At 61.5% G+C, this 17,673-nt stretch overlaps 1 protein-coding gene across 21 annotated transcripts in view; it reads left to right on the top strand.

Annotated features, from left to right (window-relative positions):
- Positions 1-17,673, top strand: part of KIF1A (kinesin family member 1A) — a 92,845-nt gene that overhangs the window by 63,340 nt on the left and 11,832 nt on the right. For 6 of the 21 annotated variants that reach the window (XM_046018537.1, XM_046018530.1, XM_046018520.1 and 3 more), the window contains 12 exons: positions 1,901-1,986; positions 2,800-2,938; positions 3,127-3,298; positions 3,380-3,470; positions 4,802-4,920; positions 5,883-5,938; positions 6,072-6,180; positions 6,406-6,472; positions 6,565-6,649; positions 9,108-9,213; positions 11,658-11,684; positions 17,288-17,311. In XM_046018537.1, the coding sequence (XP_045874493.1) occupies positions 1,901-1,986; positions 2,800-2,938; positions 3,127-3,298; positions 3,380-3,470; positions 4,802-4,920; positions 5,883-5,938; positions 6,072-6,180; positions 6,406-6,472; positions 6,565-6,649; positions 9,108-9,213; positions 11,658-11,684; positions 17,288-17,311 (1,081 nt within the window). The remainder of the gene's footprint in view (positions 1-1,900; positions 1,987-2,799; positions 2,939-3,126; positions 3,299-3,379; positions 3,471-4,801; positions 4,921-5,882; positions 5,939-6,071; positions 6,181-6,405; positions 6,473-6,564; positions 6,650-9,107; positions 9,214-11,657; positions 11,685-17,287; positions 17,312-17,673) is intronic. The other 15 variants (XM_046018529.1, XM_046018527.1, XM_046018524.1 and 12 more) reach the window with 3 other exon arrangements.

The raw sequence follows: 17,673 nt of genomic DNA, 5'->3' as shown, positions 1-17,673 counted from the left end.
CCCAGGCGGACCCAGACCCCAGCGTGGGGCAGAGTGCTGCTCTGTCCTAGGTCCCTGCCGTGTCTGAGCCCAGCACAGGCGTGCAGACCCCGGACCACTGCCACCTCCACAGCAGCAGCCTCAGAGCCTCTTTCCAGGCTCCCCACTGGGTCCGTCCTTCAGACCCCTTGGCCTCTCTGGAGCTGGCCTTTCTGCCCAGAGGCCGTGGACCCTCCACAGTGGGCCGCAGGCCAAACCCCCTGGCTGCAGAGGCGGGTACCTCCTGCTGCTGAGCCCCCTCCGCCTGGCAGGTCCCGGACCCTGAGCCACAGAGTGAATGCCTGTGAGCCTGGGGGTGCTTCCCTGTAAGTGGCATCCCACGGGAAGCTTTGCACCCAACAGATGTGTTGAAAGACCATTCCAGAACATAGCTGTGAACACGCTTATCTGAGTAGAAGCTGCAGGTCCAAGGGCCTGTGCTCACGCTCTAACGGTCTTTATAGCCTTCGTGGCCCTCGGGCCCTCGGTCCACGCCCCGTGGTCTTGCCCTGTGGCCTTGCTCTGTTCCCTCCCCATGGCCTTGGCAGCCTGGATGCCCTGGGGAGTCCGACGGCAAAGTGTCTCCAGGACAAGATGGGGCCAGGCCGCTCAGAGCATGAGCCCCTTACCTGTGCAGCCCCGTGCCACCCACCCCCACCTGGATGGCCTAGCCACTAAAGGGGGCTCTGGTTATACTTTTGGGACCCTTTTGCCAAATTCTCACTGGCCCACAGTTTCCAGGTGCTCTTTGTAGTGTGTCCCAGTCATGTCACTGCCGTGCCAAGACCTCCGGGACCCTGAGTAGGGGGAGGACAGAAACGGATACTCAGGACATTCAGGGCCACCCTCATTCCTCACAGGGAACCCTGTCACTGTAATCCTGGGTGGGGGGGCTCTGTCTCCTGGCTCTTAGCCCTCTGCGATCAGGCTGAGCCTCAGTGAAGTCGGTCCCACCGAGCGGCCTGCTTTATGGGCCGGTGCTGTCTGTTTGGACACACGGGACTCTCCCTGTCCAACGCTATGGTGGACAAGCACCAACTTCAAAAAGCTCCAGTGCTCACAGAAGTCCCACCTGGCCTGTGAGGGTCTGCTTGTTGGACCCTCGAGCGCCCAGCTCTGCCGTGCTCAGGTCCTAGACCAGCCCCGGGCCCCTGGGCAGCTGGGGTTGAGATCACAGCAGGGCTTATCCCCCCCCTGGAGGCCCTAGAAGAAGAGGTTGGAGCCCCCTAGAGGGTCTGAGAGGCCTCCCAGGGTGCGGTCTAGCCAGAGTGGCTGGAGTTGGGGTTGGGGAGGGGTCGGAAGCCAGGTGTCCCTGGAGCAGCAGGACAAGGGGTGGGAAACAACAGGAAATCTGGGACTCTGTGAAGGGAGGGGAGTGAGGGGCATGTGGGGAGCAGGTATGGGAGCTGAGTGAGGGGTGTGTGGGGGCTGTTGAGGGTCCAGATGGAGGACAGTGCAAGCCTGCAAGGGTGGTGGCAGAGGGACAGTTGTGATTCTGGGGATGAAGCCAGGAGGGCCGTGTGGTGTGGGCTCAGCTGGAGTATCTAAGTCTGCGGTGGGTGGTGGCGGCCGAGACTCAGTAGAGGGGCAGGGGTCATAGCTCGCTTTTGAGAATGTGGAGTCTATAGTCCCGTCAGGGCCAGCTGTGCTGAGGAGGCGGCCCCCTCTTGGGCCCGGAGGCACACAGGCTGGCGGGCCATGTGCCCAGGACGGCACCCTGGGTGTTCTGGAACCGTGGTTGGCAGCACTGGGGGACCCCCGTCCTGGGTCAGAGCCCGTCCCAGTTCCTGTGCCTTGCCCCTGCCTGGTGGCTCCGACTGACCTTGCCAAGCCCTCCTGGGGACCAGCAGGGCCCTGACCGTGCACTCGGTTCCCATTGCAGCTGATGAGGAGGCCCCTGACTATGGCTCTGGCGTCCGGCAGTCAGGGACGGCCAGAATCTCCTTCGACGACCAGCACTTTGAAAAGGTAGGCACAAAGCTTGGCCTGGCCTTCCAACACCAACGACCCTCTTCCTGCCTGACCCCAGAGGGCCTGGGCATGCCTGCACCACTCAGGACCTGCCTGGCAGGCTCTGGGTCCTCCTCAGGCTGGTTCCTCTCTTCCCAGACCCCGGCCTCGGGGGCTCTCTTACTGTCTGACTTGTCCTGACCCATGGGGTCCGTCTGTCTCCTCACCTTGGCCTCCCCTGCGTCTGTGCCTGCTTTCCCCACCAGCCTTTGGCTGTATGGGCCACCACACGCCAAGATGCCCCCACTGACCCGCGCCGACCCGGCTTGCTGTCTCGGACCCTGTTTCCATCTTTGCCCTCCCCTGACACTGCAGCAAGAGCTAGAGGGGCCCCTCCACACAGTCCTGGGCTGGCCCTGCTCTGGTGCCAAAGGACAGGAACTGCCCCCTGCCGGGTCCTCACTCAAAGGAGACGGTGCTTTCCGGCTGCGCTCCCCATTCTGCTCTCAGGCCCAGAGTAGAGGAGGGGAGGGTCCTGCCCGGCGCCCCCAGACTGGGCTTCGCTCACAGGAAGCTCCTCCCCTCTCCATCTTAAGGCTCTTTCCTAGCCCATCCCCACCAGGTTGCCCGGCACTCCACCTGAACCATTCCCCATCTTCGCCTCTGCAGCCGACACAAACTGAGGCTGAGGGAGGTGGGCACCCATCTAGGCAGGGGCGGGTCTAGATCACAGGTCTGCAAAGGCCCTGGCCTGGCTCTGGGGTCCTCAGTGGGCTGTCGTGACCTCACCCTGAGCTGGTTCCCTCTGACTCTGGCCCCCAACCCACCCAGTTCCAGTCTGAATCCTGCCCAGTGGTGGGGATGTCCCGCTCAGGGACCTCCCAGGAAGAGCTGCGCATCGTGGAAGGTCAGGGCCAGGGTGCAGATGCCGGGCCCTCGGCCGACGAGGTCAACAATAACACCTGCTCAGGTAGGGGGCCACCCCACCCATCATGGTCCAGAGGGCCCACCCCCTCTTGGCTCAGCCCCCACTGCCATGGTCCCCCAGGGAGGCCGCAGGATGTTCCCGGGACAGCAGCCGTGTGGGCTCCTTGCCCGATCCCGGGCTTTAAGGCCTGCAGAGTTCCCGCCACATTGCTTTGCCCTCGGCCCCCACAGCCGTGTCTCCAGAAGGCCTCCTCCTGGACAGCCCCGAGAAGGCTCCCCTGGACGGGCCGCTGGACGCCGCCCTGGACCATCTGCGCCTGGGCAACACCTTCACCTTCCGTGTGACCGTCCTGCAGGCATCCAGCATCTCTGCTGAATACGCAGACATCTTCTGCCAGTTCAAGTGAGCCCCGCGCCCTATGCCGGCTGCGTGTCCCCACCCCGTGGCCCCTGTGCCCAGCCAGCGTCTCCTCTCCTTTTACAGCTTCATCCATCGCCACGATGAGGCCTTCTCCACGGAGCCCCTCAAGAACACAGGGAGGGGCCCCCCACTTGGCTTCTACCATGTCCAAAACGTACGTCCTGAGGGCTCCCCTCCCCTCTACCCTAGCCGCCCCAAACCTGAGCCCGGCGGCAGTCACTGTGCGTCATACCTTGTCCCGGTCCCGAACCCCGGCCATGAGCTGGGCTGGGCCCGGGTGTGAGGGCATAGGGACTCAGGTGCCAGGCGGGGGCGTGTGCTGTCACTGGGCAGTGGGGGCCCCAGTGGGCTTAAGCCTGGGGCTGGGGGCCCCTTGGGCAGGTATGAACACGAGGTGTCTAGGATGCTCAGCATGGCGCTGGCTGGTGTGGGGAAGAAGCAGAGAGACAGAGCACACAAAGGGCCCTGGGGTGCTTGGGCACAGTCTGGAGAGGTCGGGGAAGCCCTAGGCAGGACATGTCCCCAGCCTGGCAGTCAGGAGAGCAGGGGCTTCCGAGGGGAGTCACTCCGTGAAGCCAGAGAACAGGGCTCGCCAGCCGCTGGCCATCACCTGGCCGTAATGGTGGTGAGTCCTCGTGTGCCCGCCGAGGAGTGTGAAACAGACTGTGGCCAGTACAGCTTGTGGGTGTGTGACCCGAGTGGTCCCAGGCCCACACTCGGAAGGGCCCCCCAGACCAGCCCATCCTGAGCTTCGGGTTCTCGGCCAGGGAAGCAAAGTCAGGTGTGAAGGTGTGCACACTTGGTGGGCTCATTTCGTGGGCGTCCTGAACAGAGCCCATGCACTGGGCAACCTTAACAAAGCCACGGCCCCTCTTCTTGGGAGGCTAGAAGCCTGAGATCAAAGCCTGGGTAGGGTCGTTCTTTGGAGACCGTGAGGGAGACTCTGTGCCAGGCCTCTGCTGGGCAGGCAGACGCCCTCTTCTCCCTGCCCTCCCGTGGTCATGCCTTTGTGTTTGTCTGTGTGTCCTGATATCCCCTTTCCATAAGGACACAGCTACATTGGCCTAGGGCCCCCTGGTGCCCTAGTTCGAACTTGGGATTATCTCTACAAAGATCCTGTCTCTGAATACGGATCTGGGCATCAGAACTGCAACATAGGAATGGGGGTGGGAGGAACACAATTTAACCCATACCCCTTGATGAGCAGGCAAGGGCCCAGGAAGGGTCCCTGCAGGCCACAGAGGTGCCCCCTGCCCTCTGTCCCCTCTCGAGCTCGGTGTTCTGAAAGGGCACTCTTGGGAGGTTGGCCTTTGGCAGGGCTGGAAGGACGAGAGAGGAGCATTACCCCCTTGTGGGTAGAGGTCGGGCCCAGCCAGGGTCTCCAGTCCGGCTCTCCGGGGAGGCCGAGCTGTTAACCTCTGCGACTCTCCTTCCCCTCCCTTGTGGCATGGCCTCACCCTCCCACTTGCCCTCCTCACCTGCCAGATCGCGGTGGAGGTGACCAAGTCCTTCATCGAGTACATCAAGAGCCAGCCCATCGTGTTCGAGGTCTTTGGTCACTACCAGCAGCACCCGTTCCCACCCCTCTGCAAGGACGTGCTCAGGTCAGCACCCCCAGGTTGGGGTGGGTCGGAGGGCCCTTCTCAAGGGTGCAGGCCCTCTCCCCTCCTTACCAGTGAAGCTGCCCTGACCCAGGCAGGCCTCCCGATGCCCACCTTCCCTATCAACAGGGCGGCCGGTCACCCAAAGTCAGCAGGATCCAGAGGAAATGAGAGACGTCCCTCCAGGACGGAGCAGCGAGGTTCTTAAGGAGGACTGCTGTCTAGACCTTGCCCTCGAGGCTGTGGGCTGTGTATTGGGGCCAGGGAAGCAGGGGCTAGGTGGGGGAATGGCCAAGGAGGCGCATGAGGCTGACTGCTCCTGTCGCCTGCAGAGAAAGCCACCCCGGGCCCAGCTATTCCAGGCTCCTGGAGTCATTGGACCCCAGACATCATGAGGGAACATCCTTCCATCTCCCTCATCTCCTGTGACCTCCCCTGGGCTCTGTGGGTGGGCCAGGTGTCCCTTCTGCTGTTCCCACCCCTCACCTGGTGCGGGGAGAACTGCAGACAGGCTTCTGGGGCTGGGGGAGCCTCTTGCCACTCCCATCACCCTCTCTGCTGTCCTGCGGGACCCGGAGCTATGCAGGGGGTCCAGAGTGTTGGAGAAAGAGAAAGGCCGTGAGGGGTGCTGGTTCCCAGGCATCTGGTCCCACAAGGCTCATCTGTCCTTAGGGTGCTGAGGGAGGCTCTGTCCTGGAAGCCCCGGACAGAGAACCAGAGTCGGATCTCGCCCAGTTCTCACGGGCTCGGTCTGGGGTCCCCATGGGCCTCCTCCCCCATCCAGGCTGGTGAAGGCCTGAGCCTGGGGCCTTTCCTGGGACCTAGGAAGCAGGGAGGCAGACAGGGGCCTGGAGCAGGCAGCGCTGTGAGCTCCTGCTGCTGTTCCTGCCCTTGGCTCCAGCTCCGGCTTGGGGGCCTGGAGACCTGCCTTCAGCTGCCTCACCCCGGTGCCTCTCTCTCCACAGCCCCCTGAGGCCCTCGCGCCGCCACTTCCCGAGGGTCATGCCGCTGTCCAAGCCAGGTACCCGGGGCTCTCCTGCGTCCACCCCTGGGGGAGCGAGGGGCTCGTGCTGCCCTGATGTGTCCCCGTACCTCGCTGGGACGTGGCAGGCCGGGTTTCCCACCCGTGGTGCCTCTCTCCTGTCACCCCCCAGTGCCTGCCACCAAGCTCAGCACGCTGGCGCGGCCCTGCCCCGGGCCCTGTCACTGCAAGTACGACCTGCTGGTCTACTTCGAGATCTGCGAGCTGGAGGCCAATGGCGAGTGAGTACCCTCGCCGGCTATGGCCAGGCTGCCATAGCCTCGGGCTGGTGTGTGTGGCTGTCCTTGCCTGGCTGACTCTGTCCTCCCTGGACTGGACCGCCTCCTCTCTGCCAGAGGCGGGAGCTGCTTTTCCTGTTCCCACCCTTCAGCTCCTCCGGGTGCTCGGGTATGTGTGAGGGGAGTGCAGGGGGTGGGGGGTTTGCCTCACGCATCTCTCTTTTGCAGTTACATTCCTGCAGTCGTGGACCACCGTGGTGGGATGCCGTGCATGGGGACCTTCCTGCTTCACCAGGTGCGAGATGCTCCCTGCCCCAGCTCGCCTGTGCTCCCTGCCCTGGGGGTCCCAGGCCATCTGAGCATGTCCTCTCTCCTGGCGCTGGGCAGGGCATCCAGAGACGGATTACCGTGACCCTGCTGCATGAGACAGGCAGCCACATCCGCTGGAAGGAAGTTCGAGAGCTGGTCGTGGGTGAGCGAGATGGGTGCGGGCTGCCTTAGGGGCTGGGGCTGGGTTGGCAGGAAGACCCCTGTCCAGGCCAGATGCCTGAGCTCTAACCACAGCTCTGCCCCGAGGCTGTGTGACTTTGGCCAAGTTGCTGAACTTCTCTGTGCCTCAGTCCCTCCCCTGGAGAGAAAAGCTCGGGCCAGGGTGATGCTGCCCCATTTCTGTGGAGTCCCCTGCTGTCAGCCATGCTGGTGCGGATGGCAGAGCTGGGCCCTCCCACAGACCTGCAGGCATGAGGCTGAGGGCACGCGCCCTCTGAAGCCTGTAGGGGAGCACTGGTCCTTGCCTCTTCCTGCTGTCAGTGGTGTGTGGGGACTGTCTGGCCCTCCTCAGCTTAGGGACCCATCAGGTGGCCTCTTCTTGGGAGGACCTGGATCAGGGCCCACCCCCTCCAGTGTGACCACAGCTCAGCTAAGTACATCCGCCAAGACCTTGGCTCCAAATGAAGTCACGTTCTCAGGTCCTGGGGGTCAGCACGATGCATCCTTTGTGGTGGTGGTGGGGGACACACAGGGAGAGGACGCACAGTTTAACTCACAGTGGTCGCCACAGACCTCGGACATTTTCCTTCAAGGACGTCACACTCTGAGCTCTTTGGTCTGCTGGAAAAGTTTCTTTTGCCAAGCCGTGTAAGAGTTTGTTTTCCAGTTTCCCTTCAAGAGCTCAGAGGATTGTCCGTCCTTCCCCTCCCTTGGAGCTGATGGGTCCCTCTGGAAGCCCCTTCCTGGGCCTTTCTGTGGTCAGGAGGGCTGCCGCTGGAGGGTGCTGTCCCGGGTCTCATGGGGGGCCCTGAGGGCGTGGTCGCAGAGATGCCACTGCCAGAAGCCATATGCTGGGCCCCAAGGTGCAGGATTGTGAGCTTCTGGGGGCCCAAGACAAATGCTTTTATTTTAGCCATTTGGTATCTGTGTTCACACAAATCTTAAAAGGCTGGAGAGAGCTAGCAAATCCTCCTCTGAGATGTTTAGGGCAAGTTTAGGGAATTGATCTAAAGAATGAGATGCAGCACGTACCCCACTGGCACCCAGACCTCGTGCAGACGAGAGGGCTCACCCCAAACCAGAGGAGGGGTGCTGCTGAGAGGAGGGGGGAAAACTGTGAACACCAAGGCCCCACTCTGGGTCGAGGGCTCTGGGAGCTGTCTCTCTGGGCCTCCTAAACCAGACAGACCTGGGAAGAGGCGTCTCTGCCCAACAGGGGCCCCCCAGGCCTCACGCTTGCCAGAGGGGCGCCTGACCACACAAATGGGCAGAGAGCTGCTGACGTTGTGCCCAAGGGGCTGAGGAGGTTGGAGGCCAGCCCTGGAACGAGCGTTTGGCTCCCGCCAAGCCACGGGGCACTCCACCTCCCACTATGGGGACACACCCTGGGAGCACTTTTGGGGGACCCCACACCTTGCTCCTCCCAGAACCCAAATGCTGCAAGAAGATTCCAGGAGGTGGGGCAGGCAACTCCAGCATACGTGGCCACAGACTCCTGGCCAGGGCCTGGGCTCCGCCTCACCATTGCGTACGGGGGACAGAAGGCCAGTCTTCCTGCATGGCTTAATGGAGAAAATTCAGTGTGTGTTTCTTCCTTGAAGAAGCGGAGTGTTCTGGTATCTAACCCTACTGGGACAAGAAATGACACACAAAGCCACCAGCAGGATTCTTGACTCACAGCCGTTGTGGTGCCTTCCCCAGACAGGACCGCCTTCCCAGGGGGCATCTTAGGGGGCTCCTAAGGCAGGAAGTGTGCCCTGCAGAGAGATTAACAACCCAAATACTCCTTCCTTCCCTCCTTCCTTTCCTTTCCTTCCATCCATCCATTCATCCCTCCCTCTTTCCCTCCCTTCCTTCCTTCCTTCCATCTGTCCATCCATTCATCCCTCCCTCCTTCCTTCCTTCCTTCCTTCTGTCCATCCATTCATCCATCCCTCCTTCCCTTTCTTCCTTCCATTCCCTCCTTTCTTCCTTCTTTCCCTCCTTCCTTCCTTCCCTCTTTCCTTCATTCTCTCCTTCCCTTCCTTTCCTCTTCCTTCCTTCCCTCCTTCATTCTCCTTTCCTTCTAGTATAAAGAGAAGAGGAAACATTTTTCCTTATCTTGCTAAGATTTCCTTTCCCAACAAGGGCCTGTGCATTCTAGGCTGAGAGGTTAGAACCTATCATTTGGGTGCGAGAGAGACCGACGTTGAGAGAGAAAGTTATTTATGGCTAATAAACTAGAAACTGAGATTGCGGGAGGACAGAGGGCAGGGTGGTATGCTGAGAGCCGCCGCCCGGGATTGGCAGAGACACTGCCGCGGCCTCACTGTCTGGCCCTCCTGTGGGCCCACGGGGAGTCGGTTCCCTGACATGGCCTCAAGGTTCTGGAGTGCCGGTCCAGGCAGGGACCCAGCACCCGCCTGTCCTGGGAGGTGACTGTACTGTGGCCTTTCCTGTAGGTCGGATCCGAAACACACCAGAAACTGATGAATCCCTGATCGACCCCAACATCTTGTCTCTCAACATCCTCTCCTCTGATTACATCCACCCGGCCCAGGATGACCGGTGAGTGCCCTCGGGGCAACAGTGGGTTCTGTTCCCAGCTCCCTGGAGACAGGGTCCAGGTTAGGACTCGGGGTTTGTCCTCAGCCCGCCACAACTGCAGTGGACCTGGCTGGTCTGTCCAGCCACAGAACTTTCGGGCTTTCCTTTCTGACACCTGCAGAACGGGTGCTGGGAGGGGAGGCTTGGCCTCTGAGTCCCTTGGTGTATGTGTCTGCACGTTGTCCCATCACAGCTCACACATTCGTCCAGCCTGTTCATTTGGTCACCTGGCAGAGGGGCAGTGGGTGTCGAGGATGGCTGAGCTGGGTTCTGTCCTCAGGAGTTTCGGGGGATGAGGGGGGACACCGGGGGTGCTGGGCAGACAAGCAGGCCCGAACGTCCCCGGCCATGCTGCTGTGGGTGGTCTGGGCCTCGGGCTGGGGGGTTCCAGTGGCCGTTCCAGGGTGCACAGGTCAGTGGTTCAGCCTCCGGGCACGGCTTGGCACCTGCTCTTGTCACTGGGCTGCTCCTTTCCCAGCTTGCGATTAATGGCCAAGACCTGGCAGCGGGGGCAGCCCCAGCTCCCCCGGTATGTGAGACGGGCGGGTGGGGTGTGCCAGCACCCCGGGGATGCCCTTCTTCACCCCCCAAAACACCAGCCTTGCTGGGCTTGGCTGGGAGGTGTGAGAGGTGGCATCTGGGGACTGACGGGGGGGTGGGTAGCTCGTAGCTGTCAAGACCTGTCCTCTTGGTGGGGATTTGGGCTTTGCTGTGTCTGAGATGCTGCTCTCCAGGGGCTTGGGAAAATGACGAGAATGTTCCAGCATCCCAGACGGCTCTCCCATGGGCAGACCTGGCCTGCAGGCAGACGCTGAGAGCTGACCCCAGGAGCTCGCGCTCTGGCTGTCTTCACGGGTTCCTGTGGCAGTGTGTACAGGGAAAAATGTCTTTGAGGGCTGGGAGTGCTTGGAGGGGACTGGGGATCCTGCACTTGCCAGGAACACTAGGACCCATGAGGGTAAATGTCTTGGGGCGTCAGGTCCTGCCCTTCTGACTCCTGAGCCCCAGTGGAACCTGGCTTTGTTGTGGACACCCTGGGAAGTGGGCTGTAAGGGAAGCATCCCCCCATGCAGGCTACTGGGGGGGCCAGCAGTCCGAGACCCCCAGAGGGGCAGCTGTGACTCTGGTTCCAGCCCTGCCCAGAAAACTTCCTGAGGGAAGTCACCTGCACTCTTGTCCTGGGGTGCAGAACACCGGGAGATGTCGCTATGATGAGCAGGTTGGGGGTCCCGCCTGGCAGAGTGGGAAGCTGTGGGGCACCGTGGGGCAAGCTGGCTCGGGGGCTCCTCTGACCATGAGAATGCAATCCCATGAGGGCTGCCTGCAGGGATGTGGGAGCTAGGATCCCAGAGCGGAGGGCAGCCCTGGAGGGCTCTGCCTGCTGAATGAGCTCAGCATTCCCTCTGCCTCAGACCCTTCCTTTGGCCCAGCAACTTCTAGATTCTTGGGGCAGAAAGGGAGTGGGGAGCAAAACCCAAGAGGGCAGGGTTAAGTATTTTCCTTCCAAGCCTCCTGCCCCATGTGGTCTCCCTACATGGAGGACTGTGTCTCTGAGGCTTCCCTCTGTCCTGCCAGCCCAGCTGCTGGGGAGGCCCTTGGGGGCCTCAGCTCTAGGCTGAGTCCCAGTAGTTAAGGGGGCTCTGGCTCCCAGCTGGACCTCAGGGCCTTAGCTAAGCAGGTCCAGCCCTGATCCTAAATGCCCAAGGCCCCATTACTGACGGAGCTTTGGTTCTGCTTCCTGGGGGCCGTGGGAAGTGAGGCTGGCTGACAGGCAGCTCTGGGGCCAGTTGGCCCTGTGTTTGAGGTCAGGGCTGCCCTGGGTCAAATGTAGAGGAAGGCCCATTTGTGGGCTGGGACCATAGACCTTGCCCAGAGCTGCTTTGGCCTCAGGCTTGGCTCCTGCCCATGATGGTATGGCCCCAGGACTGCTCTGACCCCCCAGCCTTCCCCCAGGAAAATCTTGGGGACCGTCCCCACCTGGGGGCTGCAGACAGATGCCATTCAGAGGCTCGGTGGGCCAAGCCAGCAGGTTCCCCTTCCCTGGGACCTTTCTCTTCCTGGACCCTGGCTGATGTCCTCAGAGCCCTGTAATGGGCCACTTGAGTGGACCCTTCTCCCCTGAGAGGCGCTGAGGCTCAGAGACCCCCGAGGCTTGGGCTGAGGGGTGCGAGCTGTCAACCCGCTTTGCCATGGCCTCAGCCTCCTCCCGCTCCAAGGCCCTGTGCTTCGCGGCCACCCCAGCTCAGACTGGGCCTGTCACCACGGACAGCTTCTCTCTGCGCTGCCCCTCCCCTTGCTGCCGCTGTCCCGCTGCCCTGCTGTCCTGCCACCCCGCAGCCCTGCCCCACCGCCCCGCTGCCCTGCCCTGCCGGCCTCACTAACCTGTAATTGTTTGTGTTTTGCAGGCAGTTTCTTGATTCGGACATGCCTAGGTATCATTTGTGCCCCTTGGTTTTATTTTGGCCTTTTTCCTTCCCCAGCCCCACACCCTGACATTTATTTTCAGCTTTTTGGATTTCTTCTACACTTGCTCCCCTTTCCCTCCTGTTTCTCCATCTTCTTTAGTTTTATTTCCTTGGAATCCTTTTTTGATTTTCTTTGTTGCTTCCTCTCCTCACCCCACCCCTCCCTCCTGGCTGAGTTCCTTCTGCCCGTCCTCTTGATTTTGGCTGCTTCAATAGTTTCCTGCCCCTCTGGAGACCCTGGCCGGCCTCCTGCTCCTGCCCCCAGCCTTGCCCGCCCCGTGCTGACTCCGCCCCCGCTGGAGCCAGAGCAGGCGCCCCGCATGCTGGCTGGCCAGCACCAGTCCCACCCCTTGTAAGGTGAAAGAGAAAAGAGGGAGAGAGGGGCTGTGGTGGGCCCAGGACGGGAGGGCAGATGAGAACCAGCCCTACCAGGGACCTCCACGCTCCACACCTTCCAGCCCTGAGCATCAGCCCCTCACTGGCCGGGCTGGGGGCTCCAGCTGCACTCTTGGCCTTGGCTGCCACACACCCTGGATGGCAGGGGTGGGCAGTAAAGTAGGTTGTGAAGGGCCCAGCCGGTCTCTGTCTCAACCCCCGAGGCATGGGCTCCTGGACAGGGGGCTGCCTCCCCGACTTGAGTGAGGTCCCTGAGCAGGCCCACTGGGTGCAAGGATCCATGAGGCCCCGGGGGCAGACAGCCTCAAAGTCCCTAATCAAGACTGTCCATGAGACTCGAGTCTGTTCTGAGCAGAGGGTCAAGGTCATGTCCTTCTGGGTCCCGTGGACGGTGGTCAGAGCGCTGTGGGGGTGGTCCTGCAGGTCAGCTGTTTTGTAAGATGAAGTGAGCATTCAGAAGGCTTCCAGCAAATGTGTGAGCCGCTCAGCTGCCTGGGGGAGGGGTGTGCCTGTTCCTTCTGTGGGAGGAGCCCCAGGGTGGGGTGGGGGGCACCACAGGCCTGTCTGAGCCACGGCTGTGAGGGTCCCTGTGAATGGGCCCTGGGCCCCACGGGCTGTGGCTCCTGCTGGTGTGACCCCGAAAGCATGCGCACACGTGTATTTGTGTGGTGGACACGTGTTTCCAGAGGCTGCTGCTTGCCCTCCCTGGGGACCCTGTCAAGGGAACATGTGTGGCAGTGGCTGCTTCTGAACAGGGGGCACAGATGTGCAGGCCCAGAGCAGGGAGGGGGCCTGGTAGGGACCCGGGCCGCCCAAGGCCGTCATCCTGCTCTCAGAAAGCTCTGGGCCTAGAGCCCCTTGCTCGGATGCATCTGCTGGGCAGGACCCCCGTCAAGAGCTGTTTCCTCGATGAGTAGAAGGTTCCAAGCCCCTCAGTGTGATTGCTTGGCCAGGCGTGGGGGGGTGGTGTGCATGTTCTGTTCAAGTTTGTGTTTGCACAGCCAGCTCTGTGGGATAGAGGGGTGCTCACTGTTCCTCGACACCTCAACTCCACACCTGCAACTTATGCCTCCAGGAAGCTCCTGGGTAAAATGGGGACAATACTGCACGGCCAGGAGGATGTACCAAGGAAGGAATGGGCACTGATTTTCCTTTTCAGCCCCCCAACTTCATGAGGCCCTCACCCCTGCACCTGAGCAGGGAGTCCAGACCCCCAGTTCCAGATGAGGGCTCATTGGCCCCAGTGGGCTTGGCCTGAAAGAGGAGGCCCAGTGCACGAGGGGCAGTGGGGTCAGAGCCCCTGCCTCCTTCACGGGGCCCAGCCCTGTGGGGCAGGAGCCACTGTGGGGGCACTCCTGGGAATGAGCGGACAGTGGGGTGTGGTCCAGGGAGGGTCTTGCCCTAGATGTGTGGACTGGGGCAGCCTGGCTGTGCCCTTGGCTGACAGTGCTCTTGGCTGTCTGTGTGAGTGTGGACAGGTGGCAGAAACTTCTGGAACCTCGTTTTCCTTCCCCCCTCAGAAAGGGGATAATTTAACCCGTGCTTGAAGCTCCTGTGGCAGAAATGAGGTGATGAAAATCTATTAGCTGGGAGGCTTCCACACAACTGTGTAAACGTGGATCACATGGTCATTCTCCCCCTCATCCCCTCACCTGTCAGTCCTTCACCCCTCACCTCTGACCACTTACCCTCATTCCCTCACCCCCCATCCCCTCACCCCTAGCCCCTCACCCTCATCCTTTCACCCTCTCATCCTCTTACCTAGCCACTTATCCCTCACCCCTTCATTCCTGACCCTTCACCCTTTTATCCCCAGATCTCCTCACCCCACATCCCTTCTCTTCATCCCTCATCCCTGTACCCCATCCCTTTATCCCTTCACCCCTCATCCCCTTTCCCCCTTATCCCCTCACCCCTAACCACTCATCTCACCCCTTCCTTCCCTCATTCCCTCAGAACTCACACTTCATTCCCTCATCCCCTCATCCCCTAACCCCCATCCCCACCCCTTCACCCCTTCATCCCCTACCCCTTTCATTCCCTCACCCATTAATCCCTTATCCCCTCACCCCTCCAGCCCCTCACTCCCTCATCCCCTCAGTCCCTTCATTCTTCCACCTCTCACCCCCATCCCCTCATTCCTTTATCCCCTCAACCCCATCCTTTCACCACTTTACCGCTTCATCCCCTACCCCCTTCATTCCCTCACCCCTTTGCTTCCCACCCCCTCCTTCCCTCACCCCCTCACCCCTTCACCTCCTCACCTCCTCAGTCCCTCAATCCTCTTACTTCTCCATTCTCTTCGGGTCTGAGGACTCTCCAGTTGCACAGTGCATGAGGTCACTAAGCCGTGCACAGGGCTGCAGTGGGCACAGCAGAATTCCATTCCCCTGCTCTTAGCTGTGGGGTACTACTGAGCACAGGGTTTAATTTTCAGATTCTCCATAAACCTGTTTGCATCAGCGTGCCCCCCTTGCCTGCCCGTTAACCCACTGTGGCTGTGATGCTCGTCCCAGGTGTTGGGTACGAGTCACCACACAGTTGTCAGAAGGTGCATCAATGGGCTGTGTGCAGCCGGCATCCTGTGGAACGACCAGGCGCCGCAGTTGGGTGGGTGAGGCGGGGGATGACCCCCTGCCTGCCGCAGGCAGCTGCTGCCCCACCTGAGCTCCGCAGGCATACAGCGGGCACACAGTCTGTTAGATCAGGCCAGGCCAACGTGGGGGCTCCCATGGCACCCTCCAAGGGGACATGAAACACCTACCACTGTTGTGGCTGGGATGGCCACTGAAGCTTGCTGGGCAAGAATTAGCACGGGGAAAACATTTCACAGCCTATGACATATTCTTTGTCAACAGAACTTTGTCACGCATTTTCACGTTTCTCCCTGTGGGTCCTCACTTGTCTGAGGATAGAACTCTAAGTCCTGGAGCTGAGTTGGGGGTGGTCCTGTTTCTGGCCCCCCACTGCCCAAGCCCTGTGGCAGGGGGGCGTCAACCCAGACTCCCTCCCCACCCACCCCTGCTGGTCAGAGGGAGATGTTGGCTGGCAGCTCCTGCAGGGGGCTCGGAGGAGGGGAGCCTCCGTCCTGCACCCTGCAGTCCACCGCGGAAAGAGTTGTGCGAGTGGGCATTCTCCTTCCAGAGGGAGGTTCCTGTGGGGACTCCTAGGGCTCTGCCCTTGGGGAAGCAGAGCCCTGCCTGCTGCTGGGTGTCCTGGAGAAGGGCTTAGGCCTGGGAGCTGTGGGCAGGGCCTCCCTGGGTCAGGGACCCTCCGGTCCCGGCCTGACGTGGGTCTGGATCCAAAGGGTTGGCAGGGTGGGCCAAGACTGTGGGGAGGCGCCAGAGTGAGCCCAGGCGCTCTGCTCATGAGGCGACCCTGTCCCCGTGTTTCCACCTCAGTGGATCTGGGGTGGGGTCTGGGAATCCACAGTGCTTCTGACCCAGGGACCCCTTGTCTGGCTGGCACATTTCTCCTGAGAGTGTATCTGCGGGACTGGCTGGGTGTCTAGTGGGGGTAGAGGGAGAGGTGCTCCCTTCCTGGGGTGACTTGATGCCCAGAGAGGTCCCGAGAGTCCTGTGTCTGCTCCCGAGTGGGGGTCCTGGTGTAGTAGCCCTGACTCCATCTGGCTGTGTAGGTGATGGGGGACAGCGATCCCCAGTCCCGTGCTATGTCCCGCAGCCTCGCACCCTCCAGGGCTGTGAAGGTCCCACACAGGCAAACGCTCTTGGCCACCCCTCCCTGCCCCAAGCATTCCTGCTGGCATCCAGTGAGACGTCCCTCTGCAGAGGCCCGGGAGCTCAGGAGTGCTGCTGATGACCCTTCCTGTCTGGGGCTCCAGGGTCTGACCCCCCTGACTGGCTGGCTGTAGGCCGGGGGCTGGTCTGCAGGAGGGCTGCCTGGGGTTGAAGGCTGACCAGGGCTTTGAGAATAGCCTGTGGACAGCGTCATGGCTGTGCCAGGTCAGTCCCCAGCCATCTTGGCGCCTGGGGAATGGCATAGTGGAAGGCGCCCTCTTCAGCTGTGTACATGGGCCCAAGGGGGCCCCCACCCACTGCCGGGCCCCGCCTCAACACACGAGACCCACAGGTTTGGGTTTTCAGCGGGGTTTTGGGTCTCAGCAAGAGCTACATCCCAACTTGACTGAGGGCCTCTTGGCCAAGAGCATCTCCGTGGGGCCTTGGTGAGTGAGCCTCATGTGGAGGTGCGCTCGTTTCTCCTTATGGCCCTGGCCAGTTGTGGCAGAGTCCATCTGGTCCTGGGGTGAGGGCCACTGCCGGGCCCTAGGGTTTTGGACGCCCTCACTGGGCTGGCTCTGGTTCCGTTGGTGTGTCCCACTCAAGGGTGAGGGGCTCCCGACGAGATGGGGGTCTAGCTCTTGGTATCTGAGTAGGAGCCTGCCCTGGGAGGGCCAGTTCTTCCCGAAGGACAAATAGAGAGTGCTCGTCAATGTAGGAGAGTCCTGCTGGTCCCCAGAGCACCGGCAGTGGGTCAGAAGCCAGCAGCATCCTTTAATGACATTGAGGAAGGTGGACAGAGGGGACGGCAGCGAGGGTTTGGGGCTGGCTGGCCGCCCCGGGTAGGGGGCCTTCAGGCTGGCCTTTCCCAGTGTGTGGTCAGGGCCTCTTGGAGGCCAGGACTAGTAACAAGAATTAGTAAGAATAGTGCTATCCGGGCTCTGCCCTCAGCGCCTCGGACGAGCATCAACCCACAGGACATCTCCATGAGGCAGGGATGGTGACTGCCAGTGGTTGGTCCAGGAAGCAGGGTACATAGGTGTCTGGTGATAGCCAGAGGTCACACAGCTGTGCCACAGCATTTGTCCGGTCTGGGCTGCGTTGGACCTCTGGCTCTCCCTGCGGGCCTGGCCCACAGGGACTAGGGCGCTTGGGGGCCCCTGGGACAGAGGCGTCCCTAAAGGGGTCAGTCACGGGTCCATAGGTACCCACCTGGTCCTGCTGGGCACGGACTCAAAGCTCTGGCTGCAGACACGGGGACTGGGGGTCGGAGAGGGCCCCAGACGCTGCCCCGTGAGCCGCCCGGGCAGCTGGCGGATATGGCGCACTCCCCCGCTCACTGTGGGTTAGCTTGTACCCGGCCACGTGACGGGGCTCGTTCTGACGTGTCCATCTCTTCTGTGTGTACGTGTGTGTCCTGGCTGCCTCCACCTTTAGCATTTCATTCGGAAATGACACTAGGTACAGCTCACTTTTCTCTTCCGCACTCGCTTGGTCTGTCCTCTTCTGCTTTTCAATTTCCTTTCTCCCCGCGCTCTCCGCCAGTCTGGTCACCCTGCTGTCCTCACGGCCCTTCCTCTGGATCGTTGTCCTTGGTGACGTGTGTGTGTGTGTGTGACAGCGGCCCTGCCCCATCCCGTTGCTTCGCCCCGTGCCCCTGGAGTGTGCCCTGGAGAGCCAGGAGGCCGTGGGCACGGGCTGCACGCTGGCGTGGCCTTGTCCCTCCTGGTGGCCGTCTGTCCTCCCAGGCCCGGCCAGTCTCTCCGGGGGGGGTCTGGCTGCGCTGGGGCGTGTGCCGCTGTCTGTCTGCAGTCTGTGCTGAA

The sequence above is a fragment of the Meles meles genome, chromosome 9 (assembly GCF_922984935.1).
Source record: "Meles meles chromosome 9, mMelMel3.1 paternal haplotype, whole genome shotgun sequence".
Lineage (NCBI taxonomy): Eukaryota > Metazoa > Chordata > Mammalia > Carnivora > Mustelidae > Meles > Meles meles.
Note: the sequence above shows the minus strand (reverse complement) of the source record. Positions and strands in the feature narration are given on the sequence as shown.